This window comes from Brassica napus, chromosome C7 (genome assembly GCF_020379485.1).
Source record: "Brassica napus cultivar Da-Ae chromosome C7, Da-Ae, whole genome shotgun sequence".
NCBI classification, from domain to species: Eukaryota; Viridiplantae; Streptophyta; class Magnoliopsida; order Brassicales; family Brassicaceae; genus Brassica; species Brassica napus.
In genome coordinates this window covers 47,912,148-47,931,885 of record NC_063450.1, presented here as the reverse complement: position 1 = coordinate 47,931,885, position 19,738 = coordinate 47,912,148, and the positions used below count along the sequence as shown (strand labels likewise).

Genomic DNA, 19,738 nt, shown 5'->3' with positions numbered 1-19,738 from the left:
TATGAATTTTCCACTATAATAACAACATTCCCAATCTCAAATCGACTTCTACAAATAATTAAAAAAACATGGAGAGATGAAATAAAATTTAACTACAACTTCAGTCAAAAGACCACAAGAAAAAAGAGTTCGAAATGTATCTTTTTCTCTCAATCACCTTTTATCATCACACTGAATTAAAAAGAAAACAGACAAAAGATGAAAAGGAAAGTAAGAGATGAGTTAATTTGATAAGAAGGTTGATAGATAGCAAACGCCGTTGATACTTCTTCGAAACCATCATCTGGTTCTTGAGTTTCCAAGTGTAAGTTCTAAATCATCTGAAACGCATTCTCCATGTATCCTTTCTCCTTCCCAAGGCTTCACCATTCCAAACGCAAACTCTGCCGCCATTCCATCAGCCATTGGTACATCAGAATTTTGATCAACACCAGCAGGAATAGCTGGAGAGCAGTTTCCACTTTGTCCAGGAGTCCACATTGGTGAACTACTATCTCCCATTTTAAAAGCCTCTTTGTCGAAAAATGGGTTTCTCGAAACCAAGCTGAAAGTAGGAGAAGATGGTCCGCTCTGTGGGGTTTGCATTCCAGAGAGCCATCCAGAGTCAGGGATTGTAACTTGATCATAAGTAGGGCTTCGAGCCAATGGTGGAGTCACGGGAGCGCTTATAGAGTTTCCATTGAAGAAAGGAAGCTTGGAAGGTGACTTTGAAGAGAGGTTTTTGAGCCAAGGGATAAGTGAGTTAGCATCACCAAATGGGTTTGTAGGACTAGGGAATGAGGAAGATGAAGGGCTTGGATTGTAGGATCCACGAGGGCTAGGTTGGTACGATGAGCATGGACTCGCTGAAGTGGAACCATTCATGAGTTCCATTCGATCCGTTGGTTTGCATCCCTACAAAAGAGTTTACAAAGATGCAAAAGCTGGTTAGAAACGAACAAAAATGACATAATAATTGATAATTGAAACTCCATATGTACCAAAAAATAAAGAAAGAAAGTAAAGAACAATGATTTTGTTTGTTTAAGAACAATCTTTACTAGTGCACAAGCTGGTGAGCACGAACAAGATGACACCATCATTGATAAGTTGAAAATCCAAATGCAACTAAGAAAGAAAAGAATAATGATTTTTTTGGCATTTTATAGTCAAACAATGAATCATTCCATTTTATTCTTCCCCCATACAAGCAAAACCCAAACATCATCATTAGATGTTGGCAAAAGAGAAATCATTTTCCCAGTCTCACCCATTGACTTATTCAACAAGAATTACGACATTTATTTAGTTTTAAGTATTTAACAAACAACAAATAAACACTCGTGCGAGGTCCGTTATTATGTGAAAATGGATAGTTTCTTGGAAGGTTAATTAACTTATTTTTAATGTCAATGTAACTAAATGTAAATGTGAACGTAAGCAAAAAAAGAAAGAAAAACAGAAATTTCAGAGAAAGAGTCGCCAGCTGGAAAGGGCAAAAAGTCTTCCTCGATCGTTGTACTAAAGTTTTTAATTAAAGCAAAAGGGGACCAAACAAAAACAGAAAATGAAAATTTATAGCCAAAAAAAGAAAAAGCTACTGCTTGAAACAAAACGAGTAGATGGTCCAAATGACGATAACACCCTAGACAAATTCTTGTTAGACATTGTAACTAGCTTAGGGTAAACTAGTCATTACATTTTAATATTCTGATCTGAATGTGAACAGAGAGTGTTTAAGCATCAGCGAATCTTACTTACGACAACATTCATGCTTTTGTTTCAGTTCACCAGAACGGTATCTGACGTTTGCATTCACAACTAAACCGGCCAATATTAATTCACAGCCGTCCGATTTTTATAATACAGAAAACATTTTGTTCTGTCAAATCGAAAGCTCAGATCTATTCATAGTTTCACTGAAAGATGAGAGGATAGAGTTTTGTTGGATTACCTTCCGGTAAGTAGTTCCGTCGTCTTCGACGGTCCAACCAGCTTCGTTGCATAAAGCTTTAAGAACTTCGTTGTTATCGCAGTGTTTAGGTAGCTTGAAGTTCCCATGTATCCTAAGCCCCGCGAATATCTTTGCCGCAATCGCACGTCTCCGCCGCTCTCGCCGTTTGTTGTTCTCTCTCTCTTTCCACGTCGGCGTTCTAGTCCCCGAAGTCATCGACCTTTACTTCTTCTTCTTGTGATTGTTAGCTGATACCTGATAGAGAGAGAGAGAGAGAGAAAACTCGCCGGATAAGAAAACTAACTTTGGCGCTTTTTTCTTCTTGTTGTGAGTAATAAATTAACAAGCACTTACCAGGGGTGGAGAAAAAGTCGAAATTACCATAAATGTGTATTTTAATTTACAAGTATAACCCCCCTTAAGTGTTGTTTACACGTGCTCAGGCTTTTTAAATAAAGTGAGAATGGAGATTATTATATGGTTGACCTTAAACGACGCCGGTTTGTATACAAAGAAGAATTGTTTTTTTTTTTTTTTTGGTTGAACAGTTCCATGCTTCAAAATTAAGAAATAAAATGGGCAAGAATATCAATATGATGTTGCTTTTATAACATTATTATGTCTGTTTTTGAAACAAATCTAACTGATATATCGTTTTGACGTTATTCTTATCCAGTGACGGCAGTTATCAACTATGGCCTATCCATGTCTAAAGAGGCACTACGAATATGTAACATTATTATGTTACTGATCTAGATTTTAGCTCAACTACTTTGTGAATCCAAGATACGTGGCAGAGATTACGGCATCTTGAGGAATATGACAGGTTACCTTTCGTTTTGTAGGGGGACCATAAATGGGTTTTATGTTCAATCATGACCGTTAAATCGAGTGGGTCACGTGATGCTCCCGATCTGCTTCCTATCGACTTGTCATTGCTCACGAGTCATAACTCGTTTGCTATTTTTCCATTAGTTACTTTATTATATGTTAACAATTTTTTAAAAACGAAGAGAAGTTTGAACCTTAAGTTTTAATCTTTTTCAGGCATAGAGTTAGCTTCTATAGTACTAAAGACAGTACAAAACACTCAATTTACCAGATTTTGAACTAGGAACCCAACAACACCAATACATATAAAAAAAGCCCTTTTTCAAAAAAAAAAAAAAAAAAAAAAAAAAAAACCCAATACATATAACCACTAATCTACTACGTCTGGTGGTAAGAACTAAGACTTACTCCATTAGTTATTGCTATATTAACATATACGTGTTACATGTTTATGAATTATCAACTATACATACGTTATGTAAAATGTAAGAAGTTGTAATACATGTATGTGTATACACGAGTTAATAATATATATGAATGAGACACTGCACCCAGCTCCAACCCCAAAGTTGAAAAGTATTTTATCCTTATCAACACAGTTTTATTAATTTCATGTATAAGTTTATTTTGGCAATTTCCTGTATACATTTTTCATATCATAATTTTCTGTATAAGTTATAATATGAAAAAAATGAACACAAGATAGTTGCATGCTTCAACCTTTTTAGTTATGTGATTGCTCTTTCATGTCGACTATCAATACACATAGTAGATAATATATAGATAAATATGTGATTTTATAAGTACTGAGCTTTGCACACAAAAAAAGTACTGAGCTTTCCACACAAAAAAGTACTGAGCTTTATCAGTTTACTGAATGTATAATTTTCTTATTGTCTTTTTAGGGATCAGTATCGTTTGTCTTTTTTTTTTAACGCTGATTTATTATGATATTACAATTATGAAAAATATTACATAGATGGTTCGATAACCGACAAAACTACATGCCTTATAAGGATCTATGTCTAACTGAATCACCTGAACCGTCTTATGAAGATTCAAATTTGACCGGATTTACTTGCAACATGTTGAAGATCTTTTATAAGCCTTTCTTTTGAGAATTAAAACTTGGACCTCTAATAATACGTAATTTGCAAGAAATTGCACAACTTAAAATTCCAACCCCATACCTGGATGTAAAAATATTTAAACTTTAATCAATAGGATACGGTGTTTCCACGACTGAAACCACGAATGCAGATATTTTTTTTTGGGATATAGCAAAGACATCAAGACATACGGGTCAGTGAACTAGGCACGTACGCACTTATATAATAGAAAGCCAGAGAAGAAAGTTTATAACTGGAGTAGAACTTATAACTAAATAGGGTTACGGTTAAGATTATATGTAATGGTTTTCGGTTACCAAGACAATTAGGAAGAAATGCCTTGGAAGCTGAATATTCAAACAATGGTTACCAAATGCTATCACATTTGAATATTCAAACAAGACTTTTCGATTTTGTGCCCTCAAAAAAAAAATCAAAATACTTTCTAAAGTTATAAATACCAAAAGATAACAACGAAATTTCCTACGGTCATAAATGCTTGTAACACACACAAACAAGATCTGCATGAATAACATTTCGTTGACTAACTTTAACATATTTATAATAATTAAATAGTACTCCATCTAAAAACAGCTCTCACATAGTCTCATGGGGCACTTTCATAAAAAAGATTTGTTAATAAAAATAAAAATAAAAATAAAAATTCCACCAAACCCAATCTTTGCAAACTTGGGTGTTGTGGTCGGATTCGTACGCACTTCATCAAACCTTTTTGGAATCATTTCATGTAAGCGTTAGTTTTGCTGGAGAGACTGTTTACGCGTTTATCGATCAAAAAAGCTTTGACGATTCTTCCTTCTCAGGGTTATATCAAACCACCGGGTCAATCTACTCGTTTACTTTTCTTCGGTCTTCTCTGCCTCCATCCACTAGAGTCTTCTGATATATCTTTGATTTTTCCGCATCAATAATGCCAGAGAGAGAGATGCAATAACAAGACAACTTACTGCTGTTTCTAAACTCCCTGTCTGATTAAATACCACCCACAAGGGTTCGAGAAACAGAGAGGTTTCGAGAAGAATCAAAATTGTCTTTTTTGCCTCTTCTTTGATCTGATTAGGTGAGATTTAATACAAAAAGGGATCAAGATTCGTTGAATTTTAGAGGGTTTGAGTTTCTGAGAAGCTTCAGTTCGATTAGCTTCATTGCAAAACAGAGGGATTACTCTGTTTTTTTTTGGAGGGACCACTCTGTTTTTTTTGGAGGGACCACTCTGTTTCTGGAGTTGCTGAATCGAAAGTTCTGATCTTTGTGTAGTATCCACAGCGACGAGATTTGGAAGTGTGTCTAGAGATGGATGAGAGTAGCCATGGAGGTTCATCATCAACCTCACTCCCACCTTTCCTCACCAAAACGTACGAGATGGTCGACGATTCCTCATCGGATTCAATCGTCTCGTGGAGTCAGAGCAACAAGAGTTTCATCGTCTGGAATCCTCCAGAGTTCTCCAGAGACCTCCTTCCAAAATTCTTCAAACACAACAACTTCTCAAGCTTTATCCGACAGCTTAACACTTACGTAAGTGTTTAGTTATGCTCTGTTTCTTGATTGATATACAATCATCTTTATTTTTAGTTGAATGCTTTTTTTTTTTTCAAAAGGGTTTTAGAAAAGCTGATCCAGAGCAATGGGAGTTTGCTAATGACGATTTCGTGAGAGGCCAACCTCATCTTATGAAGAACATTCATAGACGCAAACCTGTTCACAGCCACTCTCTACCTAATCTCCAATCTCAGCAAAACCCTTTGACCGATTCGGAGCGGCAGAGAATGAACAGTCAGATCGAGAGACTGACTACGGAGAAACAAGTGTTGCTTGAAGAGTTACATAAACACGAGGAGGAACGAGAGTTGTTTGAGCAGCAAGTTAAGAAACTCAAAGACCAGTTACATCACATGGAGAAGCGTCAGAGGACAATGGTTTCGTCTGTCTCTCAGGTACTTGAGAAGCCAGAGCTTGCTCTGAATCTATCTCCGTGTCTGCCCGAAGCAAACGAGAGGAAAAGAAGGTTCCCTAGGGTTGGATTAGAGACGATGTTGGAGGAGAACCACCAGACATGTGGTGCTGTGAGAGAGGAAGGTTCCACGAGCACTTCTTCACACGATGCAACGGAGTGTCAGGTGGAACGGTTGGAGTCATCGATAGCGATTTGGGAGAATCTTGTGTCGGATTCTTGCGAGAGTATGGCACAACAATCAACGAGAAACATGATGACACTTGATGTGGATGAATCATCTACTTGTCCTGAAAGCCCTCCTCTTTCTTGCATTCAGCTAAGTATCGATATACGTCTTAAATCTCCTCCTTCTCCAAGGACCATCGACATGAACTCTGAGCCTGATGTTTCAAAAGAACAGAACGTTGTTCCTCCTGATCCTTCTCCTCCAGCAGTTGGAGCAAATGACGTCTTCTGGCAGCAGCTTTTGACAGAGAACCCTGGCTCAACCGAGCAACGGGAAGTTCAGTCAGAGAAAGCTGAAGATCGGAGTGAGAAATGTTGGTGGAACTCGAGGAATGTAAATACAATTACAGAGCAGCTTGGACATCTGACTTCTTGATAGAGATGTTGATATGTCAAGGATCTCTCTACTTTAGACTGTTTTTTTTTTTAGTTTCTTGTGCTATAGGTTGGTTTCTTTGTTTTCGGTTATAAGCATTTGGGTCTGTCTTTCATCATCACATGTATGTCCTGTGAGTTCATGTCAGGAGACTACTCTATAACATTAATCTTGCAGGAGGACCATAGAAATTTAACCTAAAACATATTGCAGAAAAAGATGTAAAGCAAAATGTTACAAGGCATGGAATGTGTTGCGCAATGGACATGCACATTTTGTTGCATTCAAACCAAAATTGTAAATTCGTGAAACACTTGAAAAATATAAATATCAAAGATAAAACTGAATGTTTTCCAAGAGCTTGACATGCCAAGTTTTACAATCTTGGTTTTACAATCTGAATGTTTTCCAAATGTTGCAAGTCTTGAATTTATTTTATTTGGCTATGAAATATTTTCTATTTAAAATAATTTCAGTATAAATATTAATAATCCAAATTATAGTCGAATATATTTCATTTTGATAGAGAACATTTTAAAATTAATTGTAAAAACAGAATATAACAAGATATAACAAATATAACCAATAAACAGAAGAACAAAATGAAGATATTGTTTTCATGATAAAAACAAGAGATTAAAGTTTTTGTAATCAAAATAAACGTAATTTTTTTTTAGAAAGATGATGTTATGAATTCCACAAAAATCTTCAAGCGTAAATTAATACAACTATGAAAATATCCGAACAAAAGATGCAATACAAAACAACATAACAAAAACATAGAGAAACAGAATAGAAACAGATGACCTAAAATAAAACAAATAAATTAAAAAAATCTACACTACCAAAACAAAACGTAACATAACTCCATTAATTAATCTCAATAATCGAATTATGAAATTAAGTTAATTTGAAACTGAATATACGATAATCTGAATGAATGATAAAAATAAAACAGAGTAATCACAAAAGTAATTATTTCTAACCAAACTCTTTCAAGTAAAAGTAAATATTAGACGAAATACACGAATCGGAAGGACCAACCCTAGTTATACAAATGAGACAATGGTATCATCATATTAGGACAATAATATTGAATTTTTATTCTATATTTCCTATTTTCCAGTGTTTTTAAACCCGGTCCGGCGGTCAGACCGGGTTGAACCATGAACCAAAAATAATTCGGGTTGGGTTAATGCTAAAACCCAACTAAAATCGAACCAGTTAAAAATCCCTATCGAACCGTCAAAAACCCGAGAACCGGCGACCCAATGAACCGGCCAAACCCCCGGTTCGTATATAAGCCAAAAATTTTGTTAATGAAACAATTACTTTTTTTTCTTTTTAAGTAAAAATAAGATTTATCAAAGATTAATAAAGTATCGTCTCTCGTCTTTTTCTTTTGTCTTCTCTACAACTCATAAATTACAAGATTCACAAAGTTTAATATTCACGTGAAGATATTGTTTTTGTCTACTTCTCACTTTTTAAATTTTTTTTTATTTCATGATCACTTGTTTTGAAGATTTTAAATAATTGAAACATTTTTCTTTTCTAAAATTTGTATTTCAAAATATAACTTTTACCTAATGAGTATATAATTTTTTTAAAAGGTGATGAAGATGTAGAGTGATAAGATTTGCGAATAAAATTTAAATATGATTTTCATATTGATTTTAGATTTTAATTGTTGTTTTTAAGTTTTTCTACATATTATGGCTATTTAAACATTTTATTTGATATGATCTATTTTTTTTAAAATATGCGTATTATTTATAAAATATCATTAACTTTAGTTTAATCTAAGTAAACCCGATCGAACCCGATTCAGATTCGGTCGAACCACAATGACCCATGACCCAAAAAAACTTTTGTTCGCTAGCCGGTCCGGTTTTAAAAACACTGATATTTTCCCTGATATAAATGAGAGATAAAAAATCCGTATTTGGTAAGCAAGCCCCCACCAATACTATGTTTTATTAGGCGCATTAGTTTGGTGTACATAAAAAGAAGCCCTAGTACTACGTAGGGAGGACTTGCGTGTGAGATTTGTTAGAGAGGATGTCGGGGAACGCTGCGGCGAAGACAGCTAAAATAGAGATGTGGTGGGACATGAAGGACTGTCCGATTCCGGAGGGGTATGATGCTCGTCGGGTCCGTCCAAGAATAGAAAGGGCGTTCAATAAACTAGGCTACACTGGTCCTGTCTCCATCACTGCATATGGCGACCAAAACCAAACCCCTTGCCACGTCCTGCGAGGGCTTTCTTCCACTGGAGTCGCTGTTGCACATACCAAATCCGGTTAGTCTTTCTCTGATGGTTAGTATATTATAACAAAAAAATCATATACTAGAAATTTTATGTAATTCATCCATATATTCACAGATAGCACGCGCTCAGTCATGTATCAGGATATGGTGGAATGGCGAGGTCAAAATCCACCTCCGGCTACAATGATGATCATATCCGATCAGGTGGAACTTGGTTTTAAATGGCGACCGCTTTGAACGCCATGGCTAGTGGCGACCTGTGGCGATCTCCAAAACGCCAGAACCCCTCATGGCCATGCGACTGCGAGGTACACATGTCGACCGCCTTTGCTCGCTTTTCTTATTTACTGGGTGTCGACCATAGCGTCGCTTCGTTGTTGAGAAACAAACCAAGTTGGTTTAACAGAATTTTGGTTTCTAAATCCACAATGGTTAAGTAAAATAGTACTATACCCTAAATATACTAAACAGAAAGCCCTAATCCATCTAAAACCCTAATTACTTCAACAATAGTACTATATAATAGTAACATGACCCTATCGTTTTTCTAAGTTCTTGCTTTCTCTGCTAGATACACGGGCAGTAACTCTTCTTTATTTATGCAAATCTCTCTTTGACATAGGGTTCATAGGATTTTAAGTTGATGTTCATTACGTATATCATTTTTTTGTTATCTTGTTTTGTTTTAGATTTCGGGTTTTGCTTTGAATTGGTGTTTTGCTTTGGTATTATGCTTTGAATATGTGTTTTCATTTGGTGTTTTATGTTTTCTACATTTATTTTATCAATGAATAAGGTGTTTTGGTTTCTGAAATATATGCTTTAATTAGGGGTAGAAGCTGACTGTAATTTGGCTTTTGGATACACATGGCGATCGCCATAAAAAGCCATGGCGTGTGGCGAGTGTCGACCCTCCTAACGCCAAGAGTCGCCATTCGACATTTAAAACCCAGGGTGGAAGGTGAATTCTCCTGGGATCTGGCCCGCCTACAACAGCGCACTAGATACCACCTTTTTCTGGCTTATTCAATTAAGAGTTGTAAGGAGTTATTCCTGCTCTATAAAGCAAATTGGCGCTGGGAGCAATTACTAGAAGAAGGAGGCGCACCACTACTTGTGGCGGCGGGTGGATTATCATCTGCTGCCATGTTTTATTGCAAATCGTGCAATTTCGATTGCCAAAGCCTGAAGACATCGAGGAATCATTTCTCCAGTTATAAGCATGGACTGGAAGTAAGCAAAGCATCCTCTCTCTCTATATATATCTCTCTCAATAATTTGTTTCATAATCTGAGCAACAACTCGGCAGGAGGCTATAAAGCCTCCGGACACACAACTGTTATGTGTGACGAAGACGTGGGCAAGGAACTACCCGGCCACGCCTGAACACGCCACAGCTAAAATACTGGTGTTGTGGAACGTGAATGACTGCCCGATTCCTGAGGGGTATGATGCTCGGGTCCGTCCAAGTATAGAAAGGGCGTTCAAGGAACTAGGCTACTCGGGTCCTGTCTCTATCACTGCCTATGCCAACCAAAAAACAAACCCCTGATCACCACCTTCTTGCGCTCTCTTCCACCGGAGTCTTTTGCACATACCCTTCCCTGTTAGTCACGTTTCCCTGTTGTATAATTTTCACACTACAAGAAAACAACGGCATACTGAGGGAAAAATCGTCGCCGGAATAACGCTATTCCGACGACATACCGACGAAAAAAATCCTCGGAAATAACTCCTCGGAAATTCATCTTTCCTCGGAAATCCCTCGGAAATTTCCGACGGAATTCCGAGGAAATGAATTTCCTCGGAATATTCCGAGGACTTTTTTCGTCGGAAATTCCTCGGAATATTCCGAGGAATAGAAATTCCTCGGAATATTCCGAGGAATATGTACTCGGAATATTCCGAGGGATACACTTCCTCGGAATATTTCCAAAATTCAAAAAAAAAATTATAAATTTATTTTTTTAAATTGAAATTCAAAAATATAAAATTAAAATTGAAATAGAAAACATATTTAAAATACAAAAAATAATAAAATAGTTTTTATAAATAAAAAAATGTTTTATAAATACAAAATTAGTTTTAATAAATATAAATATTTTTATAAATATGAAATCATCTTTTTATAAATACAAAAAATAATAAAATAGTGTTTATAAATAAAAAAATGTTTTATAAATACAAAATTAGTTTTAATAAATATAAATATTTTTATAGATATGAAATCATCTTTTTATAAATACAAAATAGTATTTATAAATACAAAAAATAATAAAATAGTGTTTATAAATCAAAAAATGTTTTATAAATACAAAATTAATTTTAAAATATGAAATCATCTTTTATAAATCCAAAAAACGAATTTATATACAAAGAACGTTTTGTATATTAAAAATAGTTTTTATAAATACAAAAATAAAAAAGTGTTTATAAATCAAAAAATGTTTTATAAATACAAAATTAGTTTTAATAAATATAAATATTTTTATAAATATGAAATCATCTTTTATAAATCCAAAAATCAAATTTATATACAAAAACGTTTTGTAAAATCGAATTTATATAAAGTTTTGTAAATACAAAAATAATAAACAATTTATAAAAAAAATTCTAAATCAATTCAACACAACCAAATCACAATTCTAAACCTATTACACAACAAATCACAATCCTACCCAATCACCCTAACAAAAATCTATCAAAAAACTTCTAAAATCATCAAATCTACTTAAAAACCTAACAAATAGGACCTAAGAGAGTGGGATAAGGTCCTTACATGATTTGTAAAGGAATGGAAAGGATTCGCCGGAGAGATCGTCGCGAGAGAAGGTGGAGAACGCCGGAAGGAGAGAGAGATCGCCGGAGAGGAAGAAGAGAGAAATGGGGAAGAAGAGAGAAATGGGGAAGAAGATGCGGTTCGAGTTTATAAAACCTTGGGTCTGACGGATATTTTCCGTCGGAATTCCCTCAGTATTTTCAATTTCAATTTTCGCGAAATATTTGGCGGCTTGTTTGCCCGGTTAAATGAAAATATTCCGAGGAAATTCCGACGGCCACTTAAATATCCGTCGGAATTTCCTCGGAATATTTTCATTAATTCGAGGAAAAAGAATATCCTGTGCATGTATTTCTATTAATTTATATTGTTCCTCGGAATTTCCTCGGAATATTCCGAGGAAATACCGAGGAACTAGTGTTTGGGGTTTCAAAACATCAATTTTTTTTGCCGTATTTCATTTCTTATACAATTGTAATGCATACCATTGAAGATTCTTTGTATAGATGAGCATAAACCATGAAATAACAAATTTCAAAACGAATTGTAAGTATTCCCTTTACCGTTCATTAAAGTGTATAAGTGTTTCTCTTATGTTGTGGGGATTTCGTTCATACAATCGGAAAAGTGTTTATTATAGGGTAATGAACAAATTTTTGACTTCATAATGAACGTAAGACACTTAATAAGGGTTATATAGGTGTTATTCAAACCGCAAAACGTTGTTTTCGGTTTAAAAACCCTATTTCCTCGGAATTTCCTCGGAATATTCCGAGGGAATTCCGAGGAAACCCTTTTCTTCCTCAGAATTTCCTCGGAATATTCCGAGGAAATTCTGAGGAACTAGTGTTTGGGGTTTCAAAATCTCGAATGTTTTTTTATAAACGGATCGATCGATGTATTTATGTCCAAAAACGCATCGATCGATCACTAAGATGGACCAAAGCGTAACAATGTGATCGATCGATGAGATTATCCCATCGATCGATCAAGGATATCAAGTGTTCCTCGGAATTTCCTCGGAATATTCCGAGGAAATTCTGAGGAACTAGTGTTTGGGGTTTCAAAATCTCGAATGTTTTTTTATAAACGGATCGATCGATGTATTTATGTCCAAAAACGCATCGATCGATCACTATGATGGACCAAAGCGTAACAATGTGATCGATCGATGAGATTATCCCATCGATCGATCAAGGATATCAAGTGTTCCTCGGAATTTCCTCGGAATATTCCGAGGAAATTCTGAGGAACTAGTGTTTGGGGTTTCAAAATCTCGAATGTTTTTTTATAAACGGATCGATCGATGTATTTATGTCCAAAAACGCATCGATCGATCACTATGATGGACCAAAGCGTAACAATGTGATCGATCGATGGGTATATGTCCAAAAACGCATCGATCGATCACTAGTTCGTCGGAATGTCCTCGGAATATTCCGACGGATTGATGTTTCCTCGGAATTCCGTCGGTATATTCCGAGGAAATTCCGAGGGAAATTCCGAGGATTTCATTTTCCGTCGGAATGTCCGTCAGAATACCGATGTTTTCTTGTAGTGTCAACTATATCCACACTGAAACTATTTCCTTTTGTTGAAACAGGGGTCGAATACAGTCGCATGACAACAGATTTTAGGGCATGGAAAGTTGATAATCCTGCTCCGGCTTCAATTATGATCATATCGGATGAAGTGGCTTCCAGCAAGTACCGTTCATCACTTATTTGCGTGGATCTACAAAGGAGTAACTACAACTGTTTTTTGGCTTACTCAGCTAGGCCTTTTGAAATGCCTGTCCTGCTCACTTCTTCGGAGTGGCTCTGGGATAGCTTACTTTCAGGTTTGTTCTCTCATCTTCCACTACTCATTTTATTTTTTTCCTCCCCAGTTTCAGAGACAAAAAGAAACATTCTTCACAAGTGCAGTGAAAGTGAAAGGGTTGTTCCAGCATCTACCGGAATGTTTTGTTGCAAATTGTGCTACTGTGATCGCAAAAGCCTGGATGCTTTCAAGAAGCATCTCTCAAGTAAAGAACATATACAGGAAGTACGCATCCTCTCCCTCTGCTTCCTCTGTATCAATAGATTGTCTAACCATTTGAGCAACAACCTGTTTAACTCTTTCTCTTTCTACTCGTTGTCAAACAGGAGCACAGAATGCTTTCGCATACTCAATCCTTTCCTCACCGGCAAAGGCAATATAAAATATCCAAGTACCATGACGAGGCAAGTTTCTTTTCTTAATGATATAGATTCTCAACAGAAGAAAATGTATATACATGTCCAAATACTCAAAATGTTTCATTTCAGATTACATGTTGTAGGTAGGATATCCTCCCAAGACCAAACGTATGAGGAAAACAGATGAGTAATATAAATAAATGTCCAAATATTCGCTCGCTCTTATCTTTTTTTTTTGTCTAGTCTATGTTTCCCTTTGAAGTATTTATTTATCGTTTCCTTCTGCTTGTTTAAATTTAAATTAAACTGAATGGCGTCCTTTTCGATTTATTGAATTTTTGTTTAGTACGATTATGATTAAGTGTGCAATTTAATCATATTTTAGAATTAATCTTTTACCTCTCGTGATATTACTACAAGAAAACATGCACGACAACTACACGTGGAAGCTCTATTGGTCCACTGGTTTGACCAAAGTTCATTAATGTTTCTACACCAGGATGTCTAGGTTTCGATTCGTAGAAAAAATGGAATTATGCAAATTAATGGAGGAACAACTTATAAAAAATTCGAAGGAATGTAAAATTGTCTGTCATATATCTCCGAGTAATAGCATAATATATCTAGCGTTAAAAAAAACGACAGCTACATTTGTCATTAGCTGGGTATTACGACAATGAATCATAATTCTTAGACATTTGTAGAGTTTTTCTTTCGTTGTAAAGTCCTCATAAACGATCGTTGTTAAGTGGTCGTTAAATTTCATAGGTAAGGTGTTGTTAGACAGGTAAAATTACAATACTTTGCAGGGTTTGTTACAAATTGCTGCAGGGCTGGCTTGTGTTGGGTAATGGCCATGCATATGAGTGTAGCATTGTTAGGCCTGAATTTCGTACTGAAATAATCAAGAAACGAAACCTTGCATGCTTTCTTTATTAAAAAACAGACTGAAATTACAATATAAAAAAGAGACTGATAACTATTTTCATACTGTAATAACATGTAATGCAAAGTGATTGATGGTTGCAGGCTTGCGGCTAACAAATATGCGATTAAAGAAGATACAAGCCTGTACACATGCATTACGGATGCAAATGTAAACTATTAGAGATAAATTTGGATATCAAACCAAAATTGTGAAATCTGTGAAGCACGCAAAAATTATCGAGATAAGTCTGAATACTTTCTGGCTAGGTGTTTCACATAACGGGTTTCACAATCTTAGTTAGTATAATACACATCTTGTTGAGTTGTTGTCCAATTTATTTTCGATATATATATAGACCACCTATCTAGGATCAAGTTTTACAAAGAATTACCTAACATATGTGTCGGTTCATGTTGAGATGATGTACTTTAGTTAGATTTTCTTCAGTACATACCTATTTAGATTCGATTTCGGTTAAATCTTATTCTTGTTTCAGTTATTTCTGTCTTTCATCTGTTTGTTTTATCTTAGACGTTGTGGTTCAAAAATCTTGTTCGACATGTGAAGTAATGCCTAAAAACTTAATAAACACAAACAAAGGCTGCTCAAACGCTGCTGTCACATCGATTTATGGGGTCTCTTTGTTCTCTCCTCCACTCAGGTCTTCCTTCATCTTTATGGAAGCAACAACTTTCTCTATGATGCTCTTAAGCGCAGGCGCGCTGACAGAACACTTGTTAGCCTCAAAGCATGACTTACCTCGCTCAGCTGCTCTGCCAAGCTGTGGATCCAAAGGAACTTTCCCTAGAAACGGCACTCCCATCTCCTCACACATTCTCTCAGCACCTCCTCCGCTGCTGTCAAACACTTGGCTCCATGCAAAGACACCATCTAGAAGCTCTGGTGCATTCTCTCGTATACAAGAGATCATGTCTTGCGTCACGTCAACGGAAGAGCCGGTCTCTGTCGTCAGCTTCATGAACTTGACATCACTCAACGGTTGAGTTAAACCACTCATGTTCTCCACTACTCCTAGCACACTGACCCCAATTTTCTTGCAAAAGTTCACTCCCTTTCTAACGTCGGCCATGGCTACTTCCTGGGGAGTTGTAACGATGATAGCACCATCGATTCCAGTGTCTAAAAGACATTGGACGAGGGTGATGTGTTCGTCTGAGGTGCCTGGTGGGGTATCAACCACAAGGTAATCAATATGATCTCCCCAGTGGACTTCTTTTAGAAACTGTTTGATGAGATCGTTCTTGCGTGGACCTCTCCAGATGGCAGGCTCATCATCAGACTCGGAGTGCATGAGAGATATTGACACGACACCGAGGTTGTCGTTCACGTAAACCGGGGACCATCCGAAGTTGTTCTTGTGAACCCGTTGCCCTTCGAGGCCTAACATTTTTGGCATGCTTGGCCCGCATATATCTAAATGTGCTCTTACCAACCCCTCCTTTGCAAGAAAGAACCAGTATCTTGTGCTTCACGGTAGCCATTCTTTCAGCTATGGCAACCAAATCTGGAAGAAAAAAAAAATATCACCATGAGGCGCTTAATTATCACATTAGCATCAAACAAGAGTTCTAATTGTCACAAGTAAGATTTGAACCTGGATCAGGTCCCGTAGGAGCAGTGCCAGTGGCACATGCTTGTTGATTAGGGCAACCTGCGCAAGATTCTGATTTTCCAGCAGTTTCGGCTAGGGACCTGGGCAATCTATTATCACCATGCATAACAAAGAACAATAAAGCAATTATTAGGTTAAAACATGGAATAAAGAATCCATGATTAGCTCAAGCAAAAGAAATAAAAAGAAACTGAAAGATTGGATTTGATATTGCTTACGCTCGTTGGCGTTCTCTGGAATCTCTCCTTTGTCCATGTCGACTTGTGATGTTTGATTGGTTGCTGGCTATAACGACGACGGCAATGCAAATTCTCTCGTTAAATATTCTTACCAAAGCTTATTGTATTTATATTATTATATGATAGTTTTATCCAATATGCGTATATATACCCGTTTAAAAGAAGCCCTAAAAAGAATTAGTACGTCAACAGATTAAAAAAAAGAAAAAAAAATTATAAATAATAAATGTTTTCTTTGTTATTGATGTAATTATATAAATTGATATAACTTTCAATTTTTTGTAGTTTGAGTATCGTTTGATTAAAAAATACTAAACCAAAAGATTAAAAGATGGGACAAGACTAAAAGTTAATTATTCAAAGACTGAATAAAGAGTAAAACAGCAAACCTCTATGCACAAACCTGATGTTGGCATGCAAATCTGTGTCGGTGATTGAACAAGCTCATGCATTTATGCTTAAAACCGGTAATTATTTTTTTGCGTTTTATTGGTCCTGAGCATAAGAACACTTCCATTGCAAATATTCTTAGCACTATATATTTTGAGATGCTTTTCAGTGAGTATCTCACCATTTAAAACCTCATTCGTTGAAATATAATTGTCTGTTTTAATCTTTGTGAGATACTCAATGTTAAGAACCTTTGCAATAAAATTACTCTAAGTAAAGGAACATGTCATTTAAGGCATCACGATTTTATATAGTCCCTCTGTTTCTTCTGGAGCTGAATCCAGGGGAGACTTCAGGTCATGTTCAGATGTCAAACTTGTATGCCTCTAGTGGAAGATGGGATACTGTTATGGAGGTGAGAGCACAAAGAGTAAGCAAGAAGCCTGGATGTAGCATGACTGAAGTCGACGGTGCTGTTCATGAGTTCTTAGCTGGTGGAGGACTAATAAACCACTAAACGACTTGCTATCAGTTTACGTTATAACCAAGAAGTATGAAATAGCACAGTTGCATAGTAGAAAGTGTAAAACATTTAACAAATCAGAATAATTAATCATCCATAGATCTTTATATTACTATTCTACACCAACATAAATAAATCATTATGCACCTGCTGAAAAACATTTATGATCATATCATGATACTCATCACTATTAAGTCTTAGATAACAAACCAGAAGCTCTTTGAGTTCTTCAGGGCGATTGATACCATTCTCCATGATCATCTCAATCATTGAATCTCTAAAGTCCTTCTGAGGATCGCTCGAGCATTTCACTACTGCAAAGCTTTCATTCTCCATCTCCTGCTCCTTTGCTCTCTGTTTAGCCTTCTTCAAGTCTTCAATAGCTTTGACTCTGCATTTTTCAGATGATCTTGGTGAAAAGACTCTAACCTTGCTGTTTTCTTTTGTCCCTAGCTCCCTTCTTAGGTACATAGATTTCCTCTGTTTGTCAGCCTTCAGCTTCACTTCTCTTAGTTTTGTTTCCTTGAGATGCTGCCACTGGTGAGCCACAAGAGTCTCTCTACTGTTACTTGTACCTGTCCTTCTCGCTGGTTTCTTCACTTTAACCTCTGTGTTCTGTTCTGGTCTCTTTGGCTTTTGTTCGAGAAGTTTTTGATCACGTCTCTCACATCTCTGCTGCCTATCTCTGTTCACCTGAATTCTTGGCGTCATGATCACAGTTTCTTTGTCTCCATCCATTGTCTCTCTTTGGAAATCTCTTACTTTCTTCCTCACACTGCTCATAATCTCTTCAAACTTCTCATTTGACTCCATATTTGCTGATCTTGTTGTAGCGTTCTCCTTTTCTGCTGATACTCTTTGAAACCTTTTGCTACTCTCATGAGTATCATTTCGACGTTTAGTAGAACCCAAGGAAGATTTTGAAGACATCTTCTGGCTAGCTTCATCATCATCTTGCTTCTTCTTCTCTTTTGCAAGTTTTAAGTCAGAAGAACCAGTCAGCTTTGAAAACCAAGAAACATGATGAGCACGAGACAACCCTGGAGAAGAAGAAGAAGAAGAAGAAACAGGTTTCTTTTTTCCCCATTTCATCATCCCAAATGATATAAGAATCTGAAAACAAATGAGAAAAATGTAAAGGGATGTATCTAGACGTTAATGTTGTTATATGGTTAGGCCTATGTGTTTAATAGGGAGATGAAAAAGATGTTGTCTTAACGGGTAAATGCGAGTTGCAGTTTGGAAAAAAAAGAGAACCAAAGTCGCCTGAAGAATCATGTGACCACCTTTAGCCTAAGTATTGGTTTTGTAATCTCTGGGTATGTTATGGAACTAATACCAATGTAGGGGACCAGTTTTTATCTATCAAAAAAACCAAACTTCATTGATGTCAAAGACTTGGGCTCCCTCTCTCTTTCTCTTCTTTCTGAGTAACGTGACAAACCCAAGAACCACAAGAATCATCCTATCTTTTAGTTTGTACTAGCTGTCTTAAGATGGAGCTCTTAGCTCATGGATTCATTTGGCTAAACAATTGTTACATTCACATGATTACATCTCTAGTCATTTAGCAAAACCGGTATAAAATCAGCCCGACCGATATAACAATATGATTGGTACTGGTCCTGCTCTCTCCTGGTCCTAGACTAAGAGATATTATAATCATGAAGATGGTAAAGTTATAAAATTTAGAGTTATCTGGAAGTTAAAGATTTAGTGAAGTTGATGTGTGGTCCTGATTTTGAAGAACAGCTAAAATCTCTCCATAAGGATATATCACCTACCTTGAGGTATGGTTTGTGTCATCCACACCAACTTGTCCATGATTTTAATTTAATTTTGTTGACTTTTATTTTTTGTTTCTTCTATTGTCATATACCCATCAAAATGGGGATATTTAAAGGTTTTTATTATTATTTAAATAAGTTTTTTGTTTCTCTTATATTGTAAAGACTTGACATTGAAGCATTATCAAATTTGCTTATTTCAGGCTCTTCTACTTTCCCATCTGAAAAGGGATATTAGAAAATCCCCCATTTCATACCTTTAAAAAATATACTTTTTACTAAATCATGTAGACTTAAAAATTATAATATTTAATATTAGTTTTCTTTTGAACGTCATTTGATTTTGTGATTTAAACTTTGCCTATTGTATTATTCTAGTTAAGCTAATAACATTTTTGGTTCATAAATATTATCTTTCTCACTACAAAAATAACAAAATTGTGTATGAGATATCAAACTTTAATTTCAGATTATTTTTTATGTCTTTTGGAGACCTACCATATTATTAAAGGGACAAGACGTTATTATTTCACGACTATTTCAAACTTGTTGATAG

General features: G+C 35.9%; 4 protein-coding genes and 1 pseudogene across 7 annotated transcripts; 2 read left to right on the top strand and 3 right to left on the bottom strand.

Moving 5' to 3' along the window:
- Positions 1 to 2,519, bottom strand: LOC111208298 (BES1/BZR1 homolog protein 3-like). Of its 2 annotated transcripts, XM_048762955.1 has the most exons (3): positions 2,288 to 2,519; positions 1,934 to 2,188; positions 1 to 894 (listed from the first exon to the last, which is right to left on the bottom strand). In XM_048762955.1, exons 2-3 carry the CDS (start codon positions 2,147 to 2,149, stop codon positions 280 to 282), a joined length of 831 nt encoding a protein of 276 aa, XP_048618912.1. In that variant the 5' UTR covers positions 2,150 to 2,188; positions 2,288 to 2,519; the 3' UTR covers positions 1 to 279. The 2 variants fall into 2 exon arrangements, with proteins under 2 accessions (XP_048618912.1, XP_022563034.1); XM_022707313.2 differs by having other exon boundaries at positions 1,934 to 2,509.
- Positions 2,520 to 4,148: 1,629 nt separating this feature from the next.
- LOC111197727 (heat stress transcription factor A-4a) lies at positions 4,149 to 6,617 on the top strand. Of its 3 annotated transcripts, none has more exons than XM_022707009.2 (3): positions 4,149 to 4,954; positions 5,152 to 5,412; positions 5,496 to 6,617. In XM_022707009.2, the coding sequence occupies exons 2-3, from the start codon at positions 5,188 to 5,190 to the stop codon at positions 6,450 to 6,452; spliced, it is 1,182 nt and encodes a 393-aa protein (XP_022562730.1). In that variant the 5' UTR covers positions 4,149 to 4,954; positions 5,152 to 5,187; the 3' UTR covers positions 6,453 to 6,617. The 3 variants fall into 3 exon arrangements, with proteins under 3 accessions (XP_022562730.1, XP_048618910.1, XP_048618911.1); XM_048762954.1 differs by having other exon boundaries at positions 4,574 to 4,621; positions 4,698 to 5,412; XM_048762953.1 differs by having other exon boundaries at positions 4,149 to 5,412.
- Positions 6,618 to 8,513: 1,896 nt separating this feature from the next.
- On the top strand, positions 8,514 to 10,275 carry LOC111208118. The gene is made up of 3 exons (XM_048764318.1): positions 8,514 to 8,754; positions 8,839 to 8,927; positions 10,033 to 10,275. The coding sequence occupies exons 1-3, from the start codon at positions 8,514 to 8,516 to the stop codon at positions 10,273 to 10,275; spliced, it is 573 nt and encodes a 190-aa protein (XP_048620275.1).
- A 3,908-nt stretch (positions 10,276 to 14,183) lies between these two features.
- On the bottom strand, positions 14,184 to 16,498 carry LOC111207556 (annotated as a pseudogene).
- A 949-nt stretch (positions 16,499 to 17,447) lies between these two features.
- LOC106359725 (transcription repressor OFP5-like) lies at positions 17,448 to 18,813 on the bottom strand. The gene has a single exon (XM_013799371.3). The coding sequence runs from the start codon at positions 18,488 to 18,490 to the stop codon at positions 17,513 to 17,515; it is 978 nt and encodes a 325-aa protein (XP_013654825.3). The 5' UTR covers positions 18,491 to 18,813; the 3' UTR covers positions 17,448 to 17,512.
- Between the last annotated feature and the right edge of the window lie 925 nt (positions 18,814 to 19,738).

Bases quoted from the DNA above. Each gene is read 5' to 3' on its own strand.
- LOC111208298 (XM_048762955.1), bottom strand. From the start codon at position 2,149: ATGACTTCGGGGACTAGAACGCCGACGTGGAAAGAGAGAGAGAACAAC. The intron at 895-1,933 runs GTAATCCAACAA...ACTCTTTTGTAG, and splicing joins ACGGAACTACTTACCGGAAG to GGATGCAAACCAACGGATCG.
- LOC111197727 (XM_022707009.2), top strand. From the start codon at position 5,188: ATGGATGAGAGTAGCCATGGAGGTTCATCATCAACCTCACTCCCACCT. The intron at 5,413-5,495 runs GTAAGTGTTTAG...TTTTTTCAAAAG, and splicing joins TCCGACAGCTTAACACTTAC to GGTTTTAGAAAAGCTGATCC.
- LOC111208118 (XM_048764318.1), top strand. From the start codon at position 8,514: ATGTCGGGGAACGCTGCGGCGAAGACAGCTAAAATAGAGATGTGGTGG. The intron at 8,755-8,838 runs GTTAGTCTTTCT...ATATATTCACAG, and splicing joins TGTTGCACATACCAAATCCG to ATAGCACGCGCTCAGTCATG. The intron at 8,928-10,032 runs GTGGAACTTGGT...ACAACTCGGCAG, and splicing joins TGATGATCATATCCGATCAG to GAGGCTATAAAGCCTCCGGA.
- LOC106359725 (XM_013799371.3), bottom strand. From the start codon at position 18,490: ATGATGAAATGGGGAAAAAAGAAACCTGTTTCTTCTTCTTCTTCTTCT.